This window comes from Sesamum indicum, linkage group LG4 (genome assembly GCF_026168435.1).
Source record: "Sesamum indicum cultivar Baizhima isolate 11 linkage group LG4, ASM2616843v1, whole genome shotgun sequence".
Classification (NCBI taxonomy): Eukaryota; Viridiplantae; Streptophyta; class Magnoliopsida; order Lamiales; family Pedaliaceae; genus Sesamum; species Sesamum indicum.
Genome location: NC_142660.1, coordinates 17,960,074 through 17,979,581, shown reverse-complemented (window position 1 = coordinate 17,979,581; position 19,508 = coordinate 17,960,074). Strand labels below are relative to the sequence as shown.

The 19,508-nt window shown below is 36.6% G+C and overlaps 2 protein-coding genes across 5 annotated transcripts; one reads left to right on the top strand and one right to left on the bottom strand.

Annotated features, from left to right (window-relative positions):
• Positions 1-5,871: 5,871 nt before the first annotated feature.
• LOC105174185 (zinc finger protein) lies at positions 5,872-9,821 on the top strand. Of its 4 annotated transcripts, none has more exons than XM_088879368.1 (6): positions 5,872-6,152; positions 7,218-7,278; positions 7,629-7,842; positions 8,308-8,395; positions 8,529-8,595; positions 9,078-9,821. In XM_088879368.1, exons 3-6 carry the CDS (start codon positions 7,716-7,718, stop codon positions 9,129-9,131), a joined length of 336 nt encoding a protein of 111 aa, XP_088735494.1. In that variant the 5' UTR covers positions 5,872-6,152; positions 7,218-7,278; positions 7,629-7,715; the 3' UTR covers positions 9,132-9,821. The 4 variants fall into 4 exon arrangements, with proteins under 4 accessions (XP_088735494.1, XP_011094507.1, XP_020553340.1 ...); XM_011096205.3 differs by having other exon boundaries at positions 7,218-7,304; XM_020697681.2 differs by having other exon boundaries at positions 7,218-7,498.
• A 4,543-nt stretch (positions 9,822-14,364) lies between these two features.
• On the bottom strand, positions 14,365-18,754 carry LOC105174187 (vacuolar acid trehalase). Its single transcript, XM_011096210.3, has 8 exons — positions 18,506-18,754; positions 17,198-17,271; positions 16,704-16,745; positions 16,304-16,345; positions 15,587-15,670; positions 15,153-15,240; positions 14,750-14,847; positions 14,365-14,622 (listed from the first exon to the last, which is right to left on the bottom strand). Exons 1-8 carry the CDS (start codon positions 18,684-18,686, stop codon positions 14,602-14,604), a joined length of 630 nt encoding a protein of 209 aa, XP_011094512.1. The 5' UTR covers positions 18,687-18,754; the 3' UTR covers positions 14,365-14,601.
• Between the last annotated feature and the right edge of the window lie 754 nt (positions 18,755-19,508).

The window sequence follows — 19,508 nt, the reverse complement described above, 5'->3', positions numbered from 1 at the left end:
AGGACTACTCCCATACTATCGAAGTTGGGGACTCAAATCATAGCGACCAAGCCTCCAAGGCTTCCATATGATGATCCCCGCGAGTCAATTCAGTTAGTTGACCACCTTGTCAACTAACCGACTGAAATTGCATAGACGTCCAACGTATGTCGTCAATGAAATGCGGCAGTCATCCAATGAATGCAATAACCAGTGCAAGTCTCAATAGGACCCTCGATGCCCAGTCTCGAAGTCCTCAACTTGAAATATTTCAGACCAACCCTCAGAAGTTGGTTTCACAGCCGCCATCCAATACGCAACCCAACTACATGGGTTATTAACTGGTTTGTGGGCATCTGGTGCAATTAGGCATACAAAAATCTTTCACAACGCTTTTGACTATGGTTTGTCTGCATGCTAGAATATTTTAAGTAAATGGAATTCTTCTCTTTCTTACCTTACAGATATGAGAAACCAATGAAATCATGGTTGGTTGCGAGGCAAAGCTTTCAGGTAAACCTTGTTAGAGGAAGAAAGAAGTCCCTTTAGAAAATCGGCTGCCCAGCTGCTCTCACTTTCCTCCTTCAAAAGTGAGATCTTTAGATCGAACGGTAGTTCCAACTGCAATAGGGAGGGAAGAGTTTCCCTCACAGGATCCGTCCTCACCTCCATTGTCTGAAGTAGCCATCTCTCACGTCACAATCAAGTGTTCCAAAAGACAACGTCAATAATGCGTACCAGAGTTTTGGCCACACCACGACGTCGAAGGATCTTCAAAGAAAATTCTTAGATCAATAGGGACGAACCTTGCAAAATAAAGGTTAGCACTATGATGCCTAAGTTAGTGATGGTTTATGAAAAAGTAAAAGAAAAACTCGAATTAAAGTGAGAATAATGGTATAAAATGGTGATAAGGTGTATATGTTCATGTGGAGTGTAAAATTTAAGCTTAGAATAGCTGAAAAAACGAGCAAAAATAGTGAGAATAAGTGAGAGTTTGAGTGTGAAAAAATGATGTTACCAAATGACTGCATAAAGCCTCTATTTATAGGCGTGTATAGAGTAGGATGCGGGGGTTTTTGTGGAGTGTCGTAGGCCATTGGAAAGGCCTTTGAGTTGGCTATCATCCAAAATAAACCATTTGAGATTTGGACTAGATTTAACTGAGATACGTCAGTTTGCCTAAAATCCAGCACTTGGGAGTTGGTTATTTATGGATTTCTCAACTCATTTACTATCGATCTACACGGAACCACCTGGAGATAATTTACGGTGATGTGTAAAACTAGGTAGCAAATCATATGACATGTCCACCCAACTGTATAATGACATGTCTGGCTGAAATGGACATATTTTTTGGGTCTGCCGGTTCAGTAAAGTTGGAGGTAGGTCTATGGGTTTTCTTTCCTACTGATGAGTCTAGCCTTCCTGCTGATGGGCCAGCTGGGCTCTTAACCAACTAGGTTGGTATGCCTATTTTGTGGGCTTTTCCTCCCTATTGGTGGTTTGGCCCAATAATTTTAGGGGGTATCATCAAGCGATTAACCCTACAAGATAAAGGTCAGCACTCTGATGTTTTAAGTCATTAATGGTTTATGAAGAATTAAAAGAAAAAATTGAATTACAGTGAGAACAATGGTAAAATATGATGTGGGAGTGATAAATATTTGTATGGAGTGCGAAATATAAGCTTGAAATAGCCTAAAACCCGAGAGACAATTGAGAGAATAAGTGAGAGTTTGAATATGAAGAATGATGTTACTAAATGATTGTGCAAGGCCTCTATTTATAGTCGTGTACAGAGAAGGGTATGGCGGTTGTAGAGTGTCATATGTTGTTGGAAAGTCGTTTGAGTTGACTATTATCTAGAAAAAATCATTTCTGAGTTGGAGTTAATTTGATTGATATACATCAGGTAGAGTGAATCTTTCCATGTTTGCCTGAAAACATCAGAAATTTGTTACTAGTTGATTCCCAGCTCATTTGCCATTGGTTTACTTGGAACCACTGGAGAGATTTTAGGATGATGTGTCTTAATGTGTTGGCAAGTTTTATGACGTGTCCGTCCAGCTGTATGATGGCGTACTCGATTGAAATGGGCTTATTTCTTGGGCCTATCAGTTCAGTAAAGTAGGAGGTAACTCGCGTCTTTCCTCCCTGCTCATGGGCTAGCTGGGCTTGCACCCAGCTAGGCTAATATGCCTTGCTTGTGGGCTTTGCTTCCCTACTAGTAGGCCAGCTGGGCTGACCTATTTTGTTTGTGGGCCCAATCTAATATTTTAAGGGAGCATCATCACTCCCCTCCCCCCACTCCAGGAGTACAGATTGTAGAATTGGACTGCTAGAGTAGGAGTTTTAGTCCCCATCAGCGTTCATCTAGCTAGGCGAGCTAGGAAGACATCGTCTATGCTTACTATCCTCCTTGCTGAAGATATACATTTTCTGAATTCAAATTGTATTTGTCAGAGAAGTTATGATTAGTAATGATTAAAGATTATAAGGGATGAAAAGAGTCATGTCGCTTGGGAGATCACGCACCCGACGATTGGTGGGCGGCAGCCAGCTGGTTATTGAGTCTTTGATAGGACTGTTGGGGTAAAGAGGTATATTTAGAGCATTTTCCTTCCCAGAATTCTTATGCTAATTTCTTGCTAAGGTAAGTTTCCAGTTTTTTGTCCTTTCCCCAACATTCCATTTTGAAGGTAAGATCTTTCAACTTTTCCATTATTTTCTTGCAGGGCCTCCTACTCAATGTCGTGTTTTTCTCCATTAATCCTTGTTATTTTTCCACCTCGTAGGTAGGTTTCTTCCCTCCATCCTTCTAGTTTAAATATCTCAAAGGAGGGTGTGATGAGCGAGCAGTGGAGGATTTTTTTATTGATCTAGTTGCCATGTTGAGGGATGAAGAGCAGTTTGATACTTCCAGTTCCAGCTTTTGGGGAAGTAAAGGTGAGGAAGAAGTGAGTAGTAGGAAGAGGAACTCCAAGGAGAAGTCAGAGAAGCGGAGGACGAAGGATAGAGTAATTGCCTCTAGTGTTGAATCATTTGGAGGTTTTAGATCTTGCTTGAGGGAGGAGGATATAGGAGAAATAAGATCTCTGTTCGAGATACCCAATGAGTTCCTGATTCGTGTCCCTGCTTTCGTTGAACTCCCCCATTCCCCTCCTTACGGTTTTTCCAGCTTCCACGTGGCCTAGCTAGAAGCTGGGTTGCTGTTCTGCATACCTCTTTGCTTTACTAAGGTGTTGACTTTGTTTAAAGTGTCTTTTAGTCAACTAGTGCCCACGGTTCTTAGTATAATCACTGGGTTTTATATTTTTAGAAATTTAGGACAGACTCCGTCAGTTGCTCAATTTCACTCATTCTCATGCTGAAGAAAGCGAGTCTGGGTTTGTTTTACTTCACCTCTAGTGGAGATGCCCAATTTCTTCCATCTAATACCTCTATCAAAGAATAGAATCGTCATTATTTCTTCATATTATCTCATATTCCTTGGCATTTCCCTATAACATAGGTTTCTGTTGCTACTAAAATTCCTTGGGTACTCAATCCGTAATCGCCCCTGCTCTTCAGATTCTTGCTAGATCGCTTAAGCCTTTCAATATGACCCGTGCGAGCTAGTTCAACCAACCCTTGTTTTCTGTTGTGGGTTGATCCCCAAAGAGGTCGTCCTGGATGTTGTTGATGGTATAGCTTCTTGTATGTTTTGCTTTTGTTCATGCAGGCTTTTATTTAAGATATGAATGTTTATGCTAATACCTATACCTCCTGCACTCAACATGTTCAACCAGTTGTTGCAAGGTACGACTCTAGTGAGAGCAAAGTTCTTGAGACAGACTCTTCAGCAAAGTGTGCATTGGCAAAGAGCCCACCTTCAACGCCTGCTAGCTTAGCTTCCATGAGGGACCCGAAGGGCGAACATCAAGCATATCCTCTTTCTACAGTTGTTAAGTAGGCTAAAGGGTTATTTGGCTCTTTGGCCCTCCTACTCCTAAGCCTGTCTCTCGAGTGGGGACGCTTTGACCTACCGACGTGAAAATCAAAAGGAAGAAGCTGGCATGGGTGAGACCCGATCTTTGTTGCAGGAGGGCGGTAAGAGCAGCGAGCCTCTGAATTTTTGAAGTGAACCCTTTCACCCCTGGATAAGGCCTACTTGGACACCATACCTCACACCCAGGCCATGAACTTACTTGCTTCACACATCAGTAAACTAAAAGAAATAGAGAGGAAAATTCAATTGGGAGATTTAGTGTATAAAAGTGAAATGCTCCTGACTTCATGTTGTAGGTCGCCCTACTGGCGGGAGGGCTTTTCAGCTGGCTGGAGCAAGGAGGGCCAGCAACAAAGGCGCCTTAGATAAAGATGGAGGAGTTGGAAAGGAAAGCGCGGGAAAAGGATCATAAGCATGAGGCAAGCTTGGTTAGTCTAAGGTTTGAGATAAACAGCCTACACCAACACCTGGAACAAGCAGTGTTGAAACTTCAAAACAATCCTTCTTCAAAAGAGGGGAAGAAAGTTATGGAGGATGTGTGGTCGAACTGGATGGCTGACATCAAGAAGTCCTTGGAGTTCCAACACCTGCTATCAGATAGTACCTTGAAGCACTACTACCATGGCTATCAGACTTGTGCTTCCCAATTTGCTGATGCGGGTTATCCTCCTACCACTGCTTCTACCTCTTTTTTAGATATCTGTGCTGAGCTTGCAGATGCCTCGAGCCTAACAAGGAGATACAGTATGAGCTTCCTGAAGCCTTGTTCCATGTTGCCCAGGACGATGAAACTCTAGAGGATCCAGGGGATCAGATGGTAGAAAATGCTTTTCCCCTAACAATTTTTGGTCTACCTTTATAATGGTAAAGGTATACCTCATATACATTAACTCGTGAGAAAGTACGAGGGTAATGTGATCATAGAAAGATTTATTTGATCTCTAATAAGTCAATAATAAGTTAATGGGAGGAAATATAGATTTTTATTTTTTCTAATTTTGTTGTTAATATCATCAAATTGGATGAATTTTAACTAACGGATAGAGTTATTTGTTAGACAAAAGCAAACCTCAAGGATGCTACATGTAATTTTTCAAACTATAGAGAATTTACTTGTAATTACATCAAATTTAGGAGAGTAGAACGTATTTATCCCTTCATATAACTTTGATTAAAACTACAACATTATGTATAAATAACTTTTTGTTCAATGTTATCAACATGTATTCTTAAATATTTATTATCAAGTCTTGAACTAAATTGAACATATCTCCCGATACCGTGCACGAGTTCTGTAATAATTAATAGGGTAAATTACAACCACCTCCCCTGAGGTCTGACATAATTACAAATACCTCCTTGTTGTTTAAAAAATTACAATTACCCCCTGATTTTAGCGCCCGTCTAACAACGAGCCCATTCGGTTAAGTTTTCATTCAATTTTTATGATGAATTAACCAAAATGTATTTTTGAATCATAAATTATAATTTTATATATATTTTATAATTTTTTAAAATATTTTTATAACCTAATATTCTTTCTAGATTATGTATCTGAACTCATCCCCAATTTTTTTATATTTTTTTAAATATAGGGAGGTATTTATAAATTTTTAAATAAATGAAAAAGTATTTATAATTATGTCAACTCTCCAGAAAAATACTTGTAACTAATCCTAATTAATATAATATTTTGTTTTTGTTCAAAAAGCAAACCCTCTTAAACACAAAAGTATGGTATGTTCCAAAAGGAAAAAAAAAAGGTTTGTGATGAAGCATGATGTAGCTTTCTGTGATGGATAGGTCACTGCACCCTCGTGCCACAGTCTTTGGATACACAAAATCAGCACGTTGACAATATTATATACTTTCTCTTCTTTGTTCTTTCTATTACATATACAAGCTGCAAATCTTCACATGCCTGTCATTTGCTGGTAATGAAAAGGCTTTATCCAACAATAAATCGAAAATACACGTCAACGAGAGAGAGAGAGAAAGAGAATCAAGGAACTTGGGAAACTGAGAAGAGAGTGCCACCAAACCAAGAAAAATGACTTTGTATATTCTTGAGCCTACATTATGCTTCTTTTTCTCTCTATATATACGCCCTCTCTGGTCGTTGGTTCTTTCTTTCTCTTCCATTTTCGCTTGGCTTCCATTGGAGCAAAGCTCCTCGTTAAAGGTATTATCTTTCGCTCATTCATTCTTTATTTGTTTCCCTTTTAATTTCCCCTGTTTTCTTGCTTTCTTTTGTGGGTTTTTGTTTTGAAGTTAGGTTATTAGTAGGGAATATGAATGCAACTTTTCTGGTTTTTTCTTTTTTTTTCTGGTTTTCTTGCTTGGTCAATGAGGGCGTGAATCTTTTGTAGTTTTGAGTTTTAATTCGGAGTAGGTGAGGAGAGTAGTGATTTGAGGAGGAGAAGATTAATGGATTTTTCTGGATTTTTGATTTTGAGTTGGATTTCTTGGATTATGTTTCTGACTCTGCGCATGTTATTCTGATGCAAAGATTTGGCTTTTGGTTGTATAAGATGTAGTTTCTTATAGGACACTTGTTATAGTTCATATATATTTTCTTTTTCTTGAATGCATTGGTTGTATGTGTCAGGTTTTTGAGATTTTAGTAACATTACATATGACCTGGTGATGGTTTTGAGATTTTAGTAACATTTCATCAGTCAGCGTCCTGTACTCGTGAGTATAAATTGAATCATCATCCAAAGCATTAAGAAAGTGTGTGAAAGATTTGTGATGGAGGATGGACTGACATGGTCCGAGAATGTACCGTAAACAAGGAACAGCAACCTGAAAGTGTTAAACTCTGAAGATTGTTGTGAATGAGGGGGGGGGGGGTAGCCCTGCAAGATGAGCATTTTAAGCTATCAATCCGTAGTATGTGAATCTTGTGAAAGAAAAGAAAAATAAAAGAAAGTGGTAGTCGAACCAAGATTGCACTTCAGTCCTCCAAATGCAAGCAAGATAGCGGGAACGAAGATTAAATAATATATACTTTGCTGACACTCTGAGTATTTGTTTTTAAGGTGGTCAGAGATTGAGCACACACAGTGCATTATTGCTGAATTCTCTGTTCTCTTAATGTATGAATTAGTTTTGATCAATACTGATTTCAGCAGTACCAAGACCAACACTACTTATTGTGAGATTGATCTAATACGGGCTCTAGGATATTCTAAAGTACAGTTTCCTTGTTCTATTTGCTTCTGTAAATGTCTACTCACTTCTGCAGGTGATGCTGTTGGTACGAGTTCTGCCATTTGAAGAAGTTCGTTTGCGAAATCTGAATGGAGGCATTTAACTGTTTACTGAACTTGTGGTGCTTCGCTGTTCTATAGATTATGCTATGATCAAAGATGCTACTAAACTAAATTTATACTTATGTTGTTAGTTTGAATGCAAGCATGACAATTGGATAAATTTACCTGATATTATTCGTTGAAGGTAATGATGATATTTCAAAAAATTCATCCTGATAATGTAAAAGTTGGATCACTTGCTCTCACTATCAAGGTTGGGTTAAGATTTTTATGTACTAGGATTCCCGCTATAGTTTTTTATCATTTCATTTCACTAGAAGGATCTGGAGACTTATCATATTCATTCTTTTTCCTTTAATCGAAAGAGAATATCTCATATGCAGAGCTACACTTGATGAAACCTCGAGTGACGATTAAAGCATGCAATTTTCAGAAGGTATTCTAAAGGGGAATGGTCTTTTATTCAAGAAATGATGGAAGTTAATGGTAAAACTTCCGATTGCAATGAGAAGAGACCACTGGAAAATTCCACACTTAGCTACGAACAAAAAAATCCAGCCGAGAGTAGCACAAACACCTCCGTGTTTGTCAATCATGGTAGGCCTCGCTTATACTCATTATCTGTTTGTAGAGTATATGATAGATGCTGCAAAGATCATAAGATTTCAAGAACTGGTGTATATTCACTCCATCAATTCTAAGCTAGATACGGTATGTCACAAGGGATTTGCCTTTTCTATGTTCCGTATGGACTTGAATAATTTTTACATCTAATTTTTCCACCTGCCGTTGAAAAACGGATGGCAAAACTTCTCGTATCTGTTTGCCAGTAAAATATCTGCCATGCACATTCTCAATCAGTATATTTCGCGGCAACTTGCATTAATACGTGAAGTTAGGTAGTTCCGACCGTTCATGAGACCACTCAACATTTAACATAATTTTGCGCTTGTTATTGTATCTTCCATTGAGATATAGAAAATTCATTTTTTTTCTTTGGTATCTGACAGTAAAATACAAAAGTCGAGAATTCCAGTTCTATAACATGTCTGAATTATGCAGCTGCAATTGCATGGGATGAGAGCAGAAGAAATTGGGTCGGAGATGCATCCCAGAAGTCACTGAGAACGCCAAAGGATCCGACTATAAAGTACTTCAAGTTCTAGACTTTTGTTTGTATGAATGGGGTTATGCTTCTCCGTTGAGCTAATAAAACTAACGAAATGTGTTGTTTATACGTTGTATTTTGTAAAGATGCTGATGTTTCATTATTGTTCTTGCAGCTGGTCCACGACATATGAAGACCTGCTCTCGACTACCGACCCTTTTCCTCAGCCAATTCCTTTAGCTGTAAGTCAGCTCTCGGCTATATGATGTTTTAAATTCCTTTTCTATGCAACTAGTGTAGATGTTCTTAATCATCTCCGTGGGAAGTTACATGCTATCCATGCGGGCAGCAGCCCAACTCGGGTAGAAGGTTTAGAGAATATTCCATGCCGCTTGTGTGGGTTTTTTACTCATGTGGACCTGTGAACCGTTGGATTAACATATGATGACATAAGTATTGATTCTATTGAATGAAAGCCAATGTGGGTAAAAAGTCCACATGTGCCGGCATCACCACCCACAGGTTTAGATCATGCATGCTAACACTATCAATTACTTCATGATATATTCTTGATCTAACGGCTCATACATGGGCTACGGCTCACATGGATAGCACGAAATCATCTCATTTAGACAGTCGTAACGAGAACAAAGACACGCATGCATGTGGTTCATTTTGGGAAAATATTGTTGAATTGAGTAGAACGTTCCTCTGGACTTTGCAGGACATGGTAGACTTTTTGGTTGATATCTGGCACGATGAGGGGCTTTTTGATTAGATAATTTTATCGAAATGCCTACTCATGTCGAAGTATCCATGTTGCGCATGACAATAACCATAACCTTTCCCCTCGATTATGCTTGGATCTTTCATTAAACGCTATAATGGAGAAAAGCCCTTCTGTGGTGGATGCCGAACACGCATACTTGTAGCAGCTTCAAGCTGTTCATTTATTCTTTTGTCGTTCTTGAACTGCACCGTTTTTCTCATTAATTGGGAGTACATCTCATGTTGGAAGTCATAGTTGCTGTAACAATACACTGAGTTAGAGATAGTTGTAAACTAAAAGGGTGAATAGCAATTTATCCCCATGTGATATTGAAAATAAGCACATTACCCTCCTATGAAAAAAATATAACAATTTACCCCCTTATACTTTTTAAAATGAAACAATTTACCTCCTTATACAGGGAGATAAATTGCTTCATTTTAAAAATCATAGGGGGGTAAATAGTTATATTTTTAAAAATACAGGGAGGTAAATTGCTATTTATTTTCATAAGGGGGTAATTTGCTCATTTACAATATCACAAGGAAGTTGCTTGCATTTTTCCCTAAAATTAAAATTATAGGTGGCATCATGCTTTTCTAAGAACGTAGAGAGAGCTAACAGTACATTTTGTTTTAATTAAAAGTGTGTAAGATATGTTAGACATTCTTCCCTATTTGTAACACGCATGACATCTAACCTTTTGCTTTTCCTTTGGACTATGTATGTGATGGTACCTTTTCGTAAATGTCCTCGTTCTAATGATGTCTTTAGTACCAAAATCATGGTGACAAATAATGGTTGTTGAGTAATGTACTAGCCCGACAGGGCAGATCGCCTGAACTAAGGGTGCAAACGAACCTAAGCTTGAGCTCGCGCTCGTTGGTGTGAGCTCAAGCTCGATGAACACGAGTCAAGCTCGATTAATTTTTTTCTTAAAATATTTGGATTTAAAAAAATATATGGATTGTTGTACCATTATTCACAAATCTAAATAAGAACTAGGAAAAAAATATTTACAAGAAGACCAAAAAGAAGCAATACGATAGACAGAAAATTGACGATCATGAAAATCATTAGGTCCAATCTTTTAATGAGAAGTAATCAAAGTTACATACTGTTAGTTTTTAAACTATCATCGACACATTTACTTCACCTAAATCTCACAACCCTTTCAGTCCAATCATTTAGTAGGTTACGAGCAACCCATTCAAGTAATTAAAAAAGTTATAATTTTGCAGTCATACATAAGCATCAACAATACATGGGTGCTCTCAATATTTACCAAATTTCAACTCAAATATGTAAAGATCTTGAAGTACCTGTAAAGTATGGGGAAAAAAATACCATCAATGTGAATAAAAATCATTTTGTATCATAGTTAAAAATATATTTTGAGATAAAAAGATAGTTAGGGATGTAATAACTGATTACTCGAGAAAAAAAGAAATAACTCAACCCAAACTAACATATATGAATTTTTCTTACAAAAAATATCATATTTCAAAAGCATCCTCAACACTTGGAAGGATTACATGTATCGCTTTCTTGTTATTCTACAATTCAATACACAAAATTTTAGTACAAAAAAGAAAAACAATACTAATTATATAATATAACTAAAAAAATTAGTCACAGTCAAATAATGCCTTTGTCTTTTTCTTTACTCCAAAACACTTTTCAACCAATCCCTCCACACATTAATACTTAAGTCAATGAACCACTTTACTTGTCAATGACTTTACTTTTGACACTAAAAGTAGCCTCAAAAGCAATAGTAGTGAATGGTATAGCAAGAATATCTCATGCCATAAATGATAAGACCTTGTACTTGGTCGAATTAACTCTGCACCATTCTAAGACATCAAATTCCTTCTCAATTTTGTTGTCTTTCTTGAATGAGTGACAACTTTCTTTAAGATACATATCAAATTTGTGATTTTTTAGCCTGAGTAGATTGAACTAACTCCAAAAAGTCAGCATATTGAGACCAACCTCTTGATATTCCAACATTACTAGTATTTTAACTTTGATAACTGCCCCTTTGCATTTGTCCACGCGACTCACCTTCATCAGTATATATCAACGCGTATTCAAAATAGAGTTCATGCAAGGACTTGCATACAAAGCTGATTTCCCTTTCTACTTTCTAGGAAGAAAAAAGCTTACGGAAATAAAACTCAAGTGCTTTCATCTTGCACCCTGTATCAAGAATGGCTTCTATTGACATCAACAAATTAGTCCCACCCCAATATTTGTCAAATTTGATTTTCATTCTTTCAACCATATTTCGAGTAAAACCATCATTGTCCAATGACTTCTCATCTAATAACACTTTTACTAAGCTGACAACATTAAGAAATAAGTTTGAAGCTGGGTAGTCACTCCCAGAAATAATGAGTGGCATCCCAGAAAACTTCCAATACCGAACATACCTTTTCAACTTTTTCCCAATCATCATAATATGGATCTTTAGTGGCAAATCTTGGAAAAACATTTTTGCACTTGATTGCAGTAGACAACATCTCATATATAGAGTTCCACCTCTTTCGACAATCATCAACTAACTTTCTTTCTAGCAAGTTTAGTTGTTTCACAATTTTAGAAAATAATAAAAGTCTTGCATCTGAATGCCGAACATACTCTACGTTGCCACATATCACTTCAATGATGTTTTTAATTTCACAAATACCATCTTGAGCTATAAGGTTCAAAATATGAGCACAACATCTGACATGAAATAATTTTCCCTTGCAAAGCAACTTTTTCTTTCTCTATGCATAAATCTTCAGATAGCAAATGACAGAAGCATTGTCAGCATGTATTGTGTGACTTTCACTTTGAATATCCCAATTTTTCAAGCAACACCAAACAGCATTAGCAATCTGAAGACCTCGACGAAGAGGTGGAATGTGAACAAAGTTGAATACACATTTTTGTAGCTACCAATTTTGAACGCTCCAATGGCCAGTTATCACCGTATACTCTCTTCTGATTTTTTTATTTTCAACAATCATTCGTGAGACTAATTTTGTCTACTTTTAGTAGTAAATTCTTCAATTTCTTTTTCTCAGCCTCATTGACATTGACACAATATGTCCTTGCTATTGTTCTTGAAACTCCTCTCCACTTAGGCATTTTCCTTCTACAAAATAAATTAAATCCCTCTTCCTCCACTTCAGAGAAAGACTTCTCATACTTCATTATCCAGTGAGCTAGTGACTCTTTCATAGCTTCCATGTCAGACTTTCCATCTTGCAAAGCTGGATACAATGCTGGGTCAACATTTCTAGGTATAAAATCAAATTGTGTTTACATTCAATTCTCTCTTTCCTTTATATCTTTTGCTCTAAGATGGTTGGCAGAGTGTTACAAGTATCCGTGCAACTGAGTTGTTGGATTACCTTTGCTTTTTATAAACATGTTCTTGCAGTGGTTACAAGAGATTTTTACAGTGCCATCTGCATCCTTAACATCTTTAAATTCTAACCAAACGATTGATTTTTTTTTTATCTTTTGGCCTTTGACAAATGAAGTTTCCTCAGGTTTATCAACCTCCGTTATGCCTTTGCTCATGTCAATATTACTTAAGTGGGAGATAGAACTGTATCATCCATAGTTTATTGAGTTCCGTCGTCCTGAAGTTGAAAAATTGAGTCTATTGAATCTACTCTAGAAGTAGAGATATAAGGTGAAAGACTATCATTTTATGTCTCAAAATTCATACTTGAAAAACAATTAAAAGCAACTCAAGTAAATCCTAATTGTGAACATTTTTACTAAAATATAGAAGCCAATATGCCAAGCAAAAAGTGTTTGAAAATATGCCAAGAAGACAATATTGCAGGTGAAATAACCCAAAATTATGATCAAGAGTTATGACGGAACTAAAGGGAATAAGTGAAACGGTTTTGAAGATTAACTCACAGTGAGAAGAGAAGTCGAGTTGCGCCTCAGGCTTTTTTTTTTTTTTTTTGTGTTAAATGCAATTTAACCCTTTGTTATGTGAAATGAGCAAATACCCCCTATAAAAAAGAATTAACAAATTATTTCTTTGTGTTTCAAAAAATGAAGCAAATTACTTCCTACCAATGGTTTAAATAGGAAGAGGGGGTAATTTACTTCTTTTTTCAAAACACAGGAAGTAATTTACTATATATTTTATTTTTTATAAAAAGTTTTTTGCTCTTTTTTCATATCACATGCGATAAATTGCATTTTTTTTCCGGGTAAAAGAGTAAAGCTCTCTCTTTTTGTTTTGGGTTAAGAAATATGCAATTTCAAGCACATATATACTTTACATAAGAGTGTGTATATATATATATTGTTTTGGGTTAAGAAATATGCAATTTCAAGCACATATAAACTTGACTTATATATCTATATATATATATATATATATATATATATAGCCATGTTGGCTCAACAGTTTGTGGGTGAGTGGCAAGGGCATATGATGCCACTAACTTACCCTCATCCACATTCTCTCCCTTTTCTTTATTTTGTCTTTTCTCCTTTTCTTTTCTTTATCTTTGTAAATATTAATTCAACAAAATCTTTTGAAAATTATAGAAACACTTTTAAGAGCATTTTTATTTTTGAAAAATTATTTTAAAAATTAACATAGTCAATCAGGATATTTTTGAATTTTAGAAACTGCTAGAGGTAGTTTTTGTAATTTTTTAAAAAATAAAAATAATTTATATAAAAAAATAATAAATAAAAAGTATAAATATAATTATCCCTATATATAATACTGTAATCCCTGCCTAAAAAGAAAAAGAACCTCCCTCCACTCCGCCACCACCACCCACCTCCCCTTCCCCTGCCAGTCCTGTCATCGTTGCCCCGTCTCCCCACCCCACACCACCGCTAGTCCTCCTCCCCTTTCCCCTCCTCTTCAGTCACCATCATCACGACACTCTCGTCCCATCCCCTTTGCCCCGTTGTCGCTTGCCCCCTTCAACGGTCACCCCATCTATTTAACCCTATCTATACATATAAAATTCAAGCAATTATTTTTAATTTGATGTATTTGAAATTTTGAATTTTAAATCAACAACAATAAATTTTTTTGATTTATTTAAATAAATTTAAATTTAAATCCTTCAACTTTAATATCTGAATTGTGTTTTGTTGAATACGGATGAATTTCAAATTGTTTAGAGATGGGAATCACTTAAAATTCTTTCTCTAAATCATTCATCAAAATCCAAATCCATCTATTGAATATAGCCCGATATAATTTAATACTTACGCGTTTATTTTCACCGTAGAGCCTTTGAAACACAAGCTTTCCAACGTATATAAGAGCCTTAACAATAGTGATTCAACAATGAAACAGATCTTCACGAGTTCAGTCGATGCGTTTAAACGCTGGTACGTGCATTCCTGTTCAAGCTTTTCATCAGCCTGAGCATGTTACACGAACAAATGTAAGTTGTCTCACTCAAACTTCCAAGAATCGTTTCCCGTTTCTTTAGCTTGTTCCGCTTGCAGACTGCATGGGGTAACAGAACTCATATAAGAGGAGAAGCAGCAACTGCTGGGATACAAATGTTAAAAGGGTAGCTAGAAACGTCTGAATGTCGTTTCGTTTTTCACTTGACAACTTCAAGCAAACTTACTAGCATTTCATGGTCCCCCATAATCTCGTCTATCAACTCTGCTAAAGGTTTTTCAGCACTATTTGGAACGAGGGCTGCAAAGACGGGAGGCTCCAGACCTGCATGGAGGAGATATCGAAACAAAGACATTATTAGAGAATCTTGAAATATGCCATAAAGACAGTATACAAAATGAACGGTGATTGTTTTTTAACATTAATGTTTCATCTAATTATGAGGCGAAATCATGAGAATGGAAGAAGACAAATGCTAAGTTTCATCATTGACGTAAGAACGCCATAATCTGATGACTCTCGAATTCTCCAGACGAAGTTAAGCAAAATCATGAGATTTTTTCGGGTGTTCTGAACTTTTACGCGGAGAAGTCACCATATTTTGTTTACCATATCTAAATATACATTACCACTTTCTGGAAAGGCGTCAATGAACATCATCATCTCCTCCCCAGTAAGCCCAGATAGGAAGCAAATCCGTGGAAGTGACGTTGCAACCTGCAAGGCAGAACGGTCATGGTCACGATCACGATCACCATATTAAGGTAGGTCATAAGCATGCATCACTATAATCAGAACTACCCAGAGAGATCAAAATGTATTCTAAAATTAGTCCAGAATAACATTGACTGAATCAATGCAAAGTAATACCAAATTACGTAATATGTATCAGAACATGTATGGAATTTAAGTCATCAAAAGGGTCATTGACGCTGCGTAAATCATAGTAAAAAGTTCATATTCCAGGTCCTAATCTTCGTTCCTATTTGCTTCGCAAACTTCCTTGAGGTTCAGCTCTTTGAGATGATTAAAGAATGTTGTGGTAGCCGTTTACAAATCTAACCTTAGATGATTCCAAATTGGATTGTTTTGTGTTCACTGCTTCCCAGAGTGAACGGTTGATCATGTCTTCAGTACAAAAAATCACCTGCATCAAAAATTTAAACCGTTAATTATTTGCTTCTTTTAAATAGGATGTCATAGTTTTCTTGAACATGTTGATCCAGAATTAGTAACATATTAATAAGAATTCAGCCCTTCTCGCTTGGAAGAATGGAGAACATGGGAAATAGGAATCACTGCATCAGAGATAGAGGTTGGTCCCTGGTTAATGAATACTTGACGTGCTAACTATTGCAACTGCCAACAAGCATACATTTGGATGGTAATTAATGAGGTTAGGTGCATTCAGAAAGTTGTATAAATTAAGCAGACATTTGCAACACAAAAGACTAATTAATATAAGATAGAAAATAATACAAAGATAAAGAAGATAAGAAATGAAAAGAATGAGAAAAGAATATACAAATATAAAGCAAATCCAAGCTCTTTGATTGTTATAATTTCATAATATTAAACTTTTATGAAGGATGTAGTTATATTTATAAGTGTTACTGTAACTGTATTTGGTGAAGGAAAGAGGAAAAACGAAAAAACAAAGAGGAAGGATAAAGAGTTGTGATGCATTTAGCATTGCCAGTCGAGTTCTTATTCCTTTACCAAAATTCACCATTAACGATAGAACATTGGTAAATCACAGAAACCGGTATCAATATTTCACCTCAAGAAATTCACCATCCAACTCCTTCAAAAGCCTTTGTATCTGCAAAAAGAGAGAATGTAGGTGATAGTTATGGTGATTGTGGAACTCACTTCTCTATCAAGCTCTAACTGAGTGCTATCCATTATTAAGTACTGGGTTGAGGTTCATGATTACAGTAAATCAAGAGTGTCAAATGTGAGTAATAGAAACAAATGGGGCAAGAATCACATGCATCTTGTCCATGGAAGATTTTCCACGAAATAAGGGGAACTTTTGATAGAAAAATGATAACAAACCAGAACTGACACTAGAGACTTTGGCCAAATGATGATACAAGGGGTATGAGTAACGAGGACAAGAATCTAAAAGCTATTGTCTGGATTTGTGCAGAAAAGAACAGTTATACACCAGATGTTACCTTTGCTGCCTCTCCCACCTGGAAACCCAGCAACAACAAAGCCTGACAAATGCAGACACAAAACTCCATGTTCACACAAAATTCCCGTATAAGGTACAACATTCGAAGGGGCTTGAAAAAGATCATTTCAGATAGACTTTTCATTTTATAGAGTAGAGTGTGATGGTAGTGTGCAGCTTGTTCATCAGTGTTGGTAAAATAATTAATGAAGTTTCATTGCAGTTGTTTTTGTGAAATCTGAGCCCCACTCCAAAATCAATGATGAAAATCATCTGAACAGAAAAAGTTCGTAGATTGTTAATAGAACTATATTCCATCAGCAGACTAACCACTTCCACTTATTTTGTGTCGAAAAACAAGTGATCTGCACAATGAACTACTTCTAGGTGCTTCTGAAATCTGTTTGAACTAAATATCGCCTTTTCTTTTAATGTAAGAATGTTAGAACAACAACAACGTAAGGAACAAATGGCATAGAACTGACCAGAACTTACAGGTGGACCATATTTTGGATCCTCAGAATTTAGGGGGACAAACTTGGAATCCTCTATCAACTCAGTAGGAAGATCTGTACTATGACAAGGGAAACAAACTCTGTATCAGAAATATTTGAAGCATGGTATTGTCAGAGGATCTAAGTTCACCTGAAAATCTGTCAGAGAACTGTACAAGAAAATTGAGGCTTCAAATGGGCAACCATTTCTGCTGATAAACAGAACCTCAGCTTATTCACCAGATTACACCACAAGAGAATATATGAAATGCTAAATTCACCCATACTAAAAAGACTTAAGGTTGCATATTTCGAATGAAGGACTTAAAAATAAATCCTTTAAATTTGTTTGAATAATTCTAAATTTCAAGGATTTCAAATACTTGAGTTCTAATTTTATACTTTGTTTTGTTGAATATTGATGGATTTAAAATTGTTTCCAAATGAAGTCATTTGAAATTTTTTTTTCGAAATTCTTCCCTCAAATCCAAATTCATCAATCCAAATGCACCCTAAGAGACACATGAAAGACCCCATATACTCTGAGATATAGAATAAAACATGCTTCTGCAGAGATAAATAACAACACAATCAAAAGAACCTCAGTTTCATACGATTGATTGTGATTATTATCACAGTCAATTATGAAAACTGAGACATTTTCCCTCTTCATGAATAATTACTTGACGATGACAAGTTCTCTTGTACTAACTGCTATTTAAAAAGGTGATAGATTTTCTAAATAAATTGCATAAAAATGCAAACCTGAAAAAGACTTCCTCTACTACTCTCAAGATCTAGTCATGAGGAATCGGGTTAAATGGAACAGAACCTCTGTGCCAATAATAATAGCCCAAAACCACCTACAATAAGAAAGAGCAACGCGACTTCTGAACTTTTGCGACTCCCTGATGCGAAAGGAAAGCGAGCTTTGTTCTTAAAAGTTCATGTTGCCATTCATTTTTTATGGAGAATTTTGTGCTTATGAGTGTTTTGACATAGGGCTAATACAATTAACATGAGGAATCATATCTTCTTTTTCTTCCTTTTCAAATAATTAAGAGACCCTTAAGATGTTCCACAGAGAAAGATAGGCACAAAGGTCTCATATGTTGATACTTTTCTGAAGTACTGAACATTAACAAGAATAGCCCCAAGAAGAGGCAACCAGACCATGATCTTCTCTACAACCCCATCATATTACTAATTCTTGGAGAAAGCCCAGATGAAAAACGAACTCAAGAACAAGTAAAACACATGTAATCACTGAAAGCATAGGCACAGAAACAGTTGAATATACGAAAATGACCTTCAGAAGAAGCTCTTGGAATTCTGTACATAGGCTTGAGGTGCAAATCAGAAGCAGTTCGTGTTGGAGGAGAAAAACTAGGAATGCATGTGTTCACACAACATGGAGTACTGGGCAGGTGAAGAAGAGTAGATGGAAATTGGAAGAGAGAATTTTGGTGGGGAATTAGTGAAGAAGCCATAACCAGACTCTGTTTTCTCTTTCTTGTTTATCCTTTGCTTGAATTGTTACTTTCTTGGGATAAAATGGGTTCGGATCCGAACTTGACCCATCGTCCCATCCCAGCTCAGTTTTGGGATCCAAATACTAATTTATTTTCAATGAGAGTGCAAAATAGTTTTTATTTTTGTTTTTATAAGTAAATAGTTATTAGCATTTATAGCATGCATGGAATTTATTTTTCTCTCATTTTATTTTTGGTTTATTATTAAATGGAAAACCCCTAGAGTAACTACTACACTCGCCAAAATTCAGATTGTCAGTTAAAACAATGACATTAAATAAGTTTATGTTAAGCCATTACTATGAGAACAAATTCTCTCATCTCTTTCACACTATACACACCCCCGTGGTGTCAAACCCTTGTCCTAGTAGTAAGTCAGACGGTGGAGGCCATGGCCAGTTGGCGGAAGAGGCTGGCGAGGAGGGTGATTGAATCAGTTCAGGTTTAATTTCTAGCAATTCCTTGGGCCGGCAAGAACATGGGGACACTGATGCCTTTGCCATTCTTGATCTTCTGCTCGTGAAGTAGGAGGCAAGGCGCGAATGAACAGTTACGAAGATGGAAATAGTTATTGCAGGGGTTGATATGCATGAACAAGAACATCCACAAGGCCCTAGAGTGCATTCCACCCTAGTTCCCATGTTATGATTTATCATATGGTATGCATGGAGGGTTATCACGACCAAACTGACCAAACTAACTCTACCCTTAGAGAATCGTCTTTCAATGGTACATCTTCTGTGAGGGTATCTTTTTCACCCGCACTCGGAGGAATTCATG

Coding starts and splice junctions, on each gene's coding strand:
- LOC105174185 (XM_011096206.3), top strand. CDS start 7,716: ATGATGGAAGTTAATGGTAAAACTTCCGATTGCAATGAGAAGAGACCA. Junction 8,396..8,528: donor CCAAAGGATCCGACTATAAA/GTACTTCAAGTT, acceptor TTGTTCTTGCAG/CTGGTCCACGACATATGAAG. Junction 8,596..9,077: donor CTCAGCCAATTCCTTTAGCT/GTAAGTCAGCTC, acceptor TGGACTTTGCAG/GACATGGTAGACTTTTTGGT.
- LOC105174187 (XM_011096210.3), bottom strand. CDS start 18,686: ATGGCTTCTTCACTAATTCCCCACCAAAATTCTCTCTTCCAATTTCCA. Junction 17,272..18,505: donor TCCAAGAGCTTCTTCTGAAG/GTCATTTTCGTA, acceptor GTCATAGTACAG/ATCTTCCTACTGAGTTGATA. Junction 16,746..17,197: donor ATCCAAAATATGGTCCACCT/GTAAGTTCTGGT, acceptor TGCATTTGTCAG/GCTTTGTTGTTGCTGGGTTT.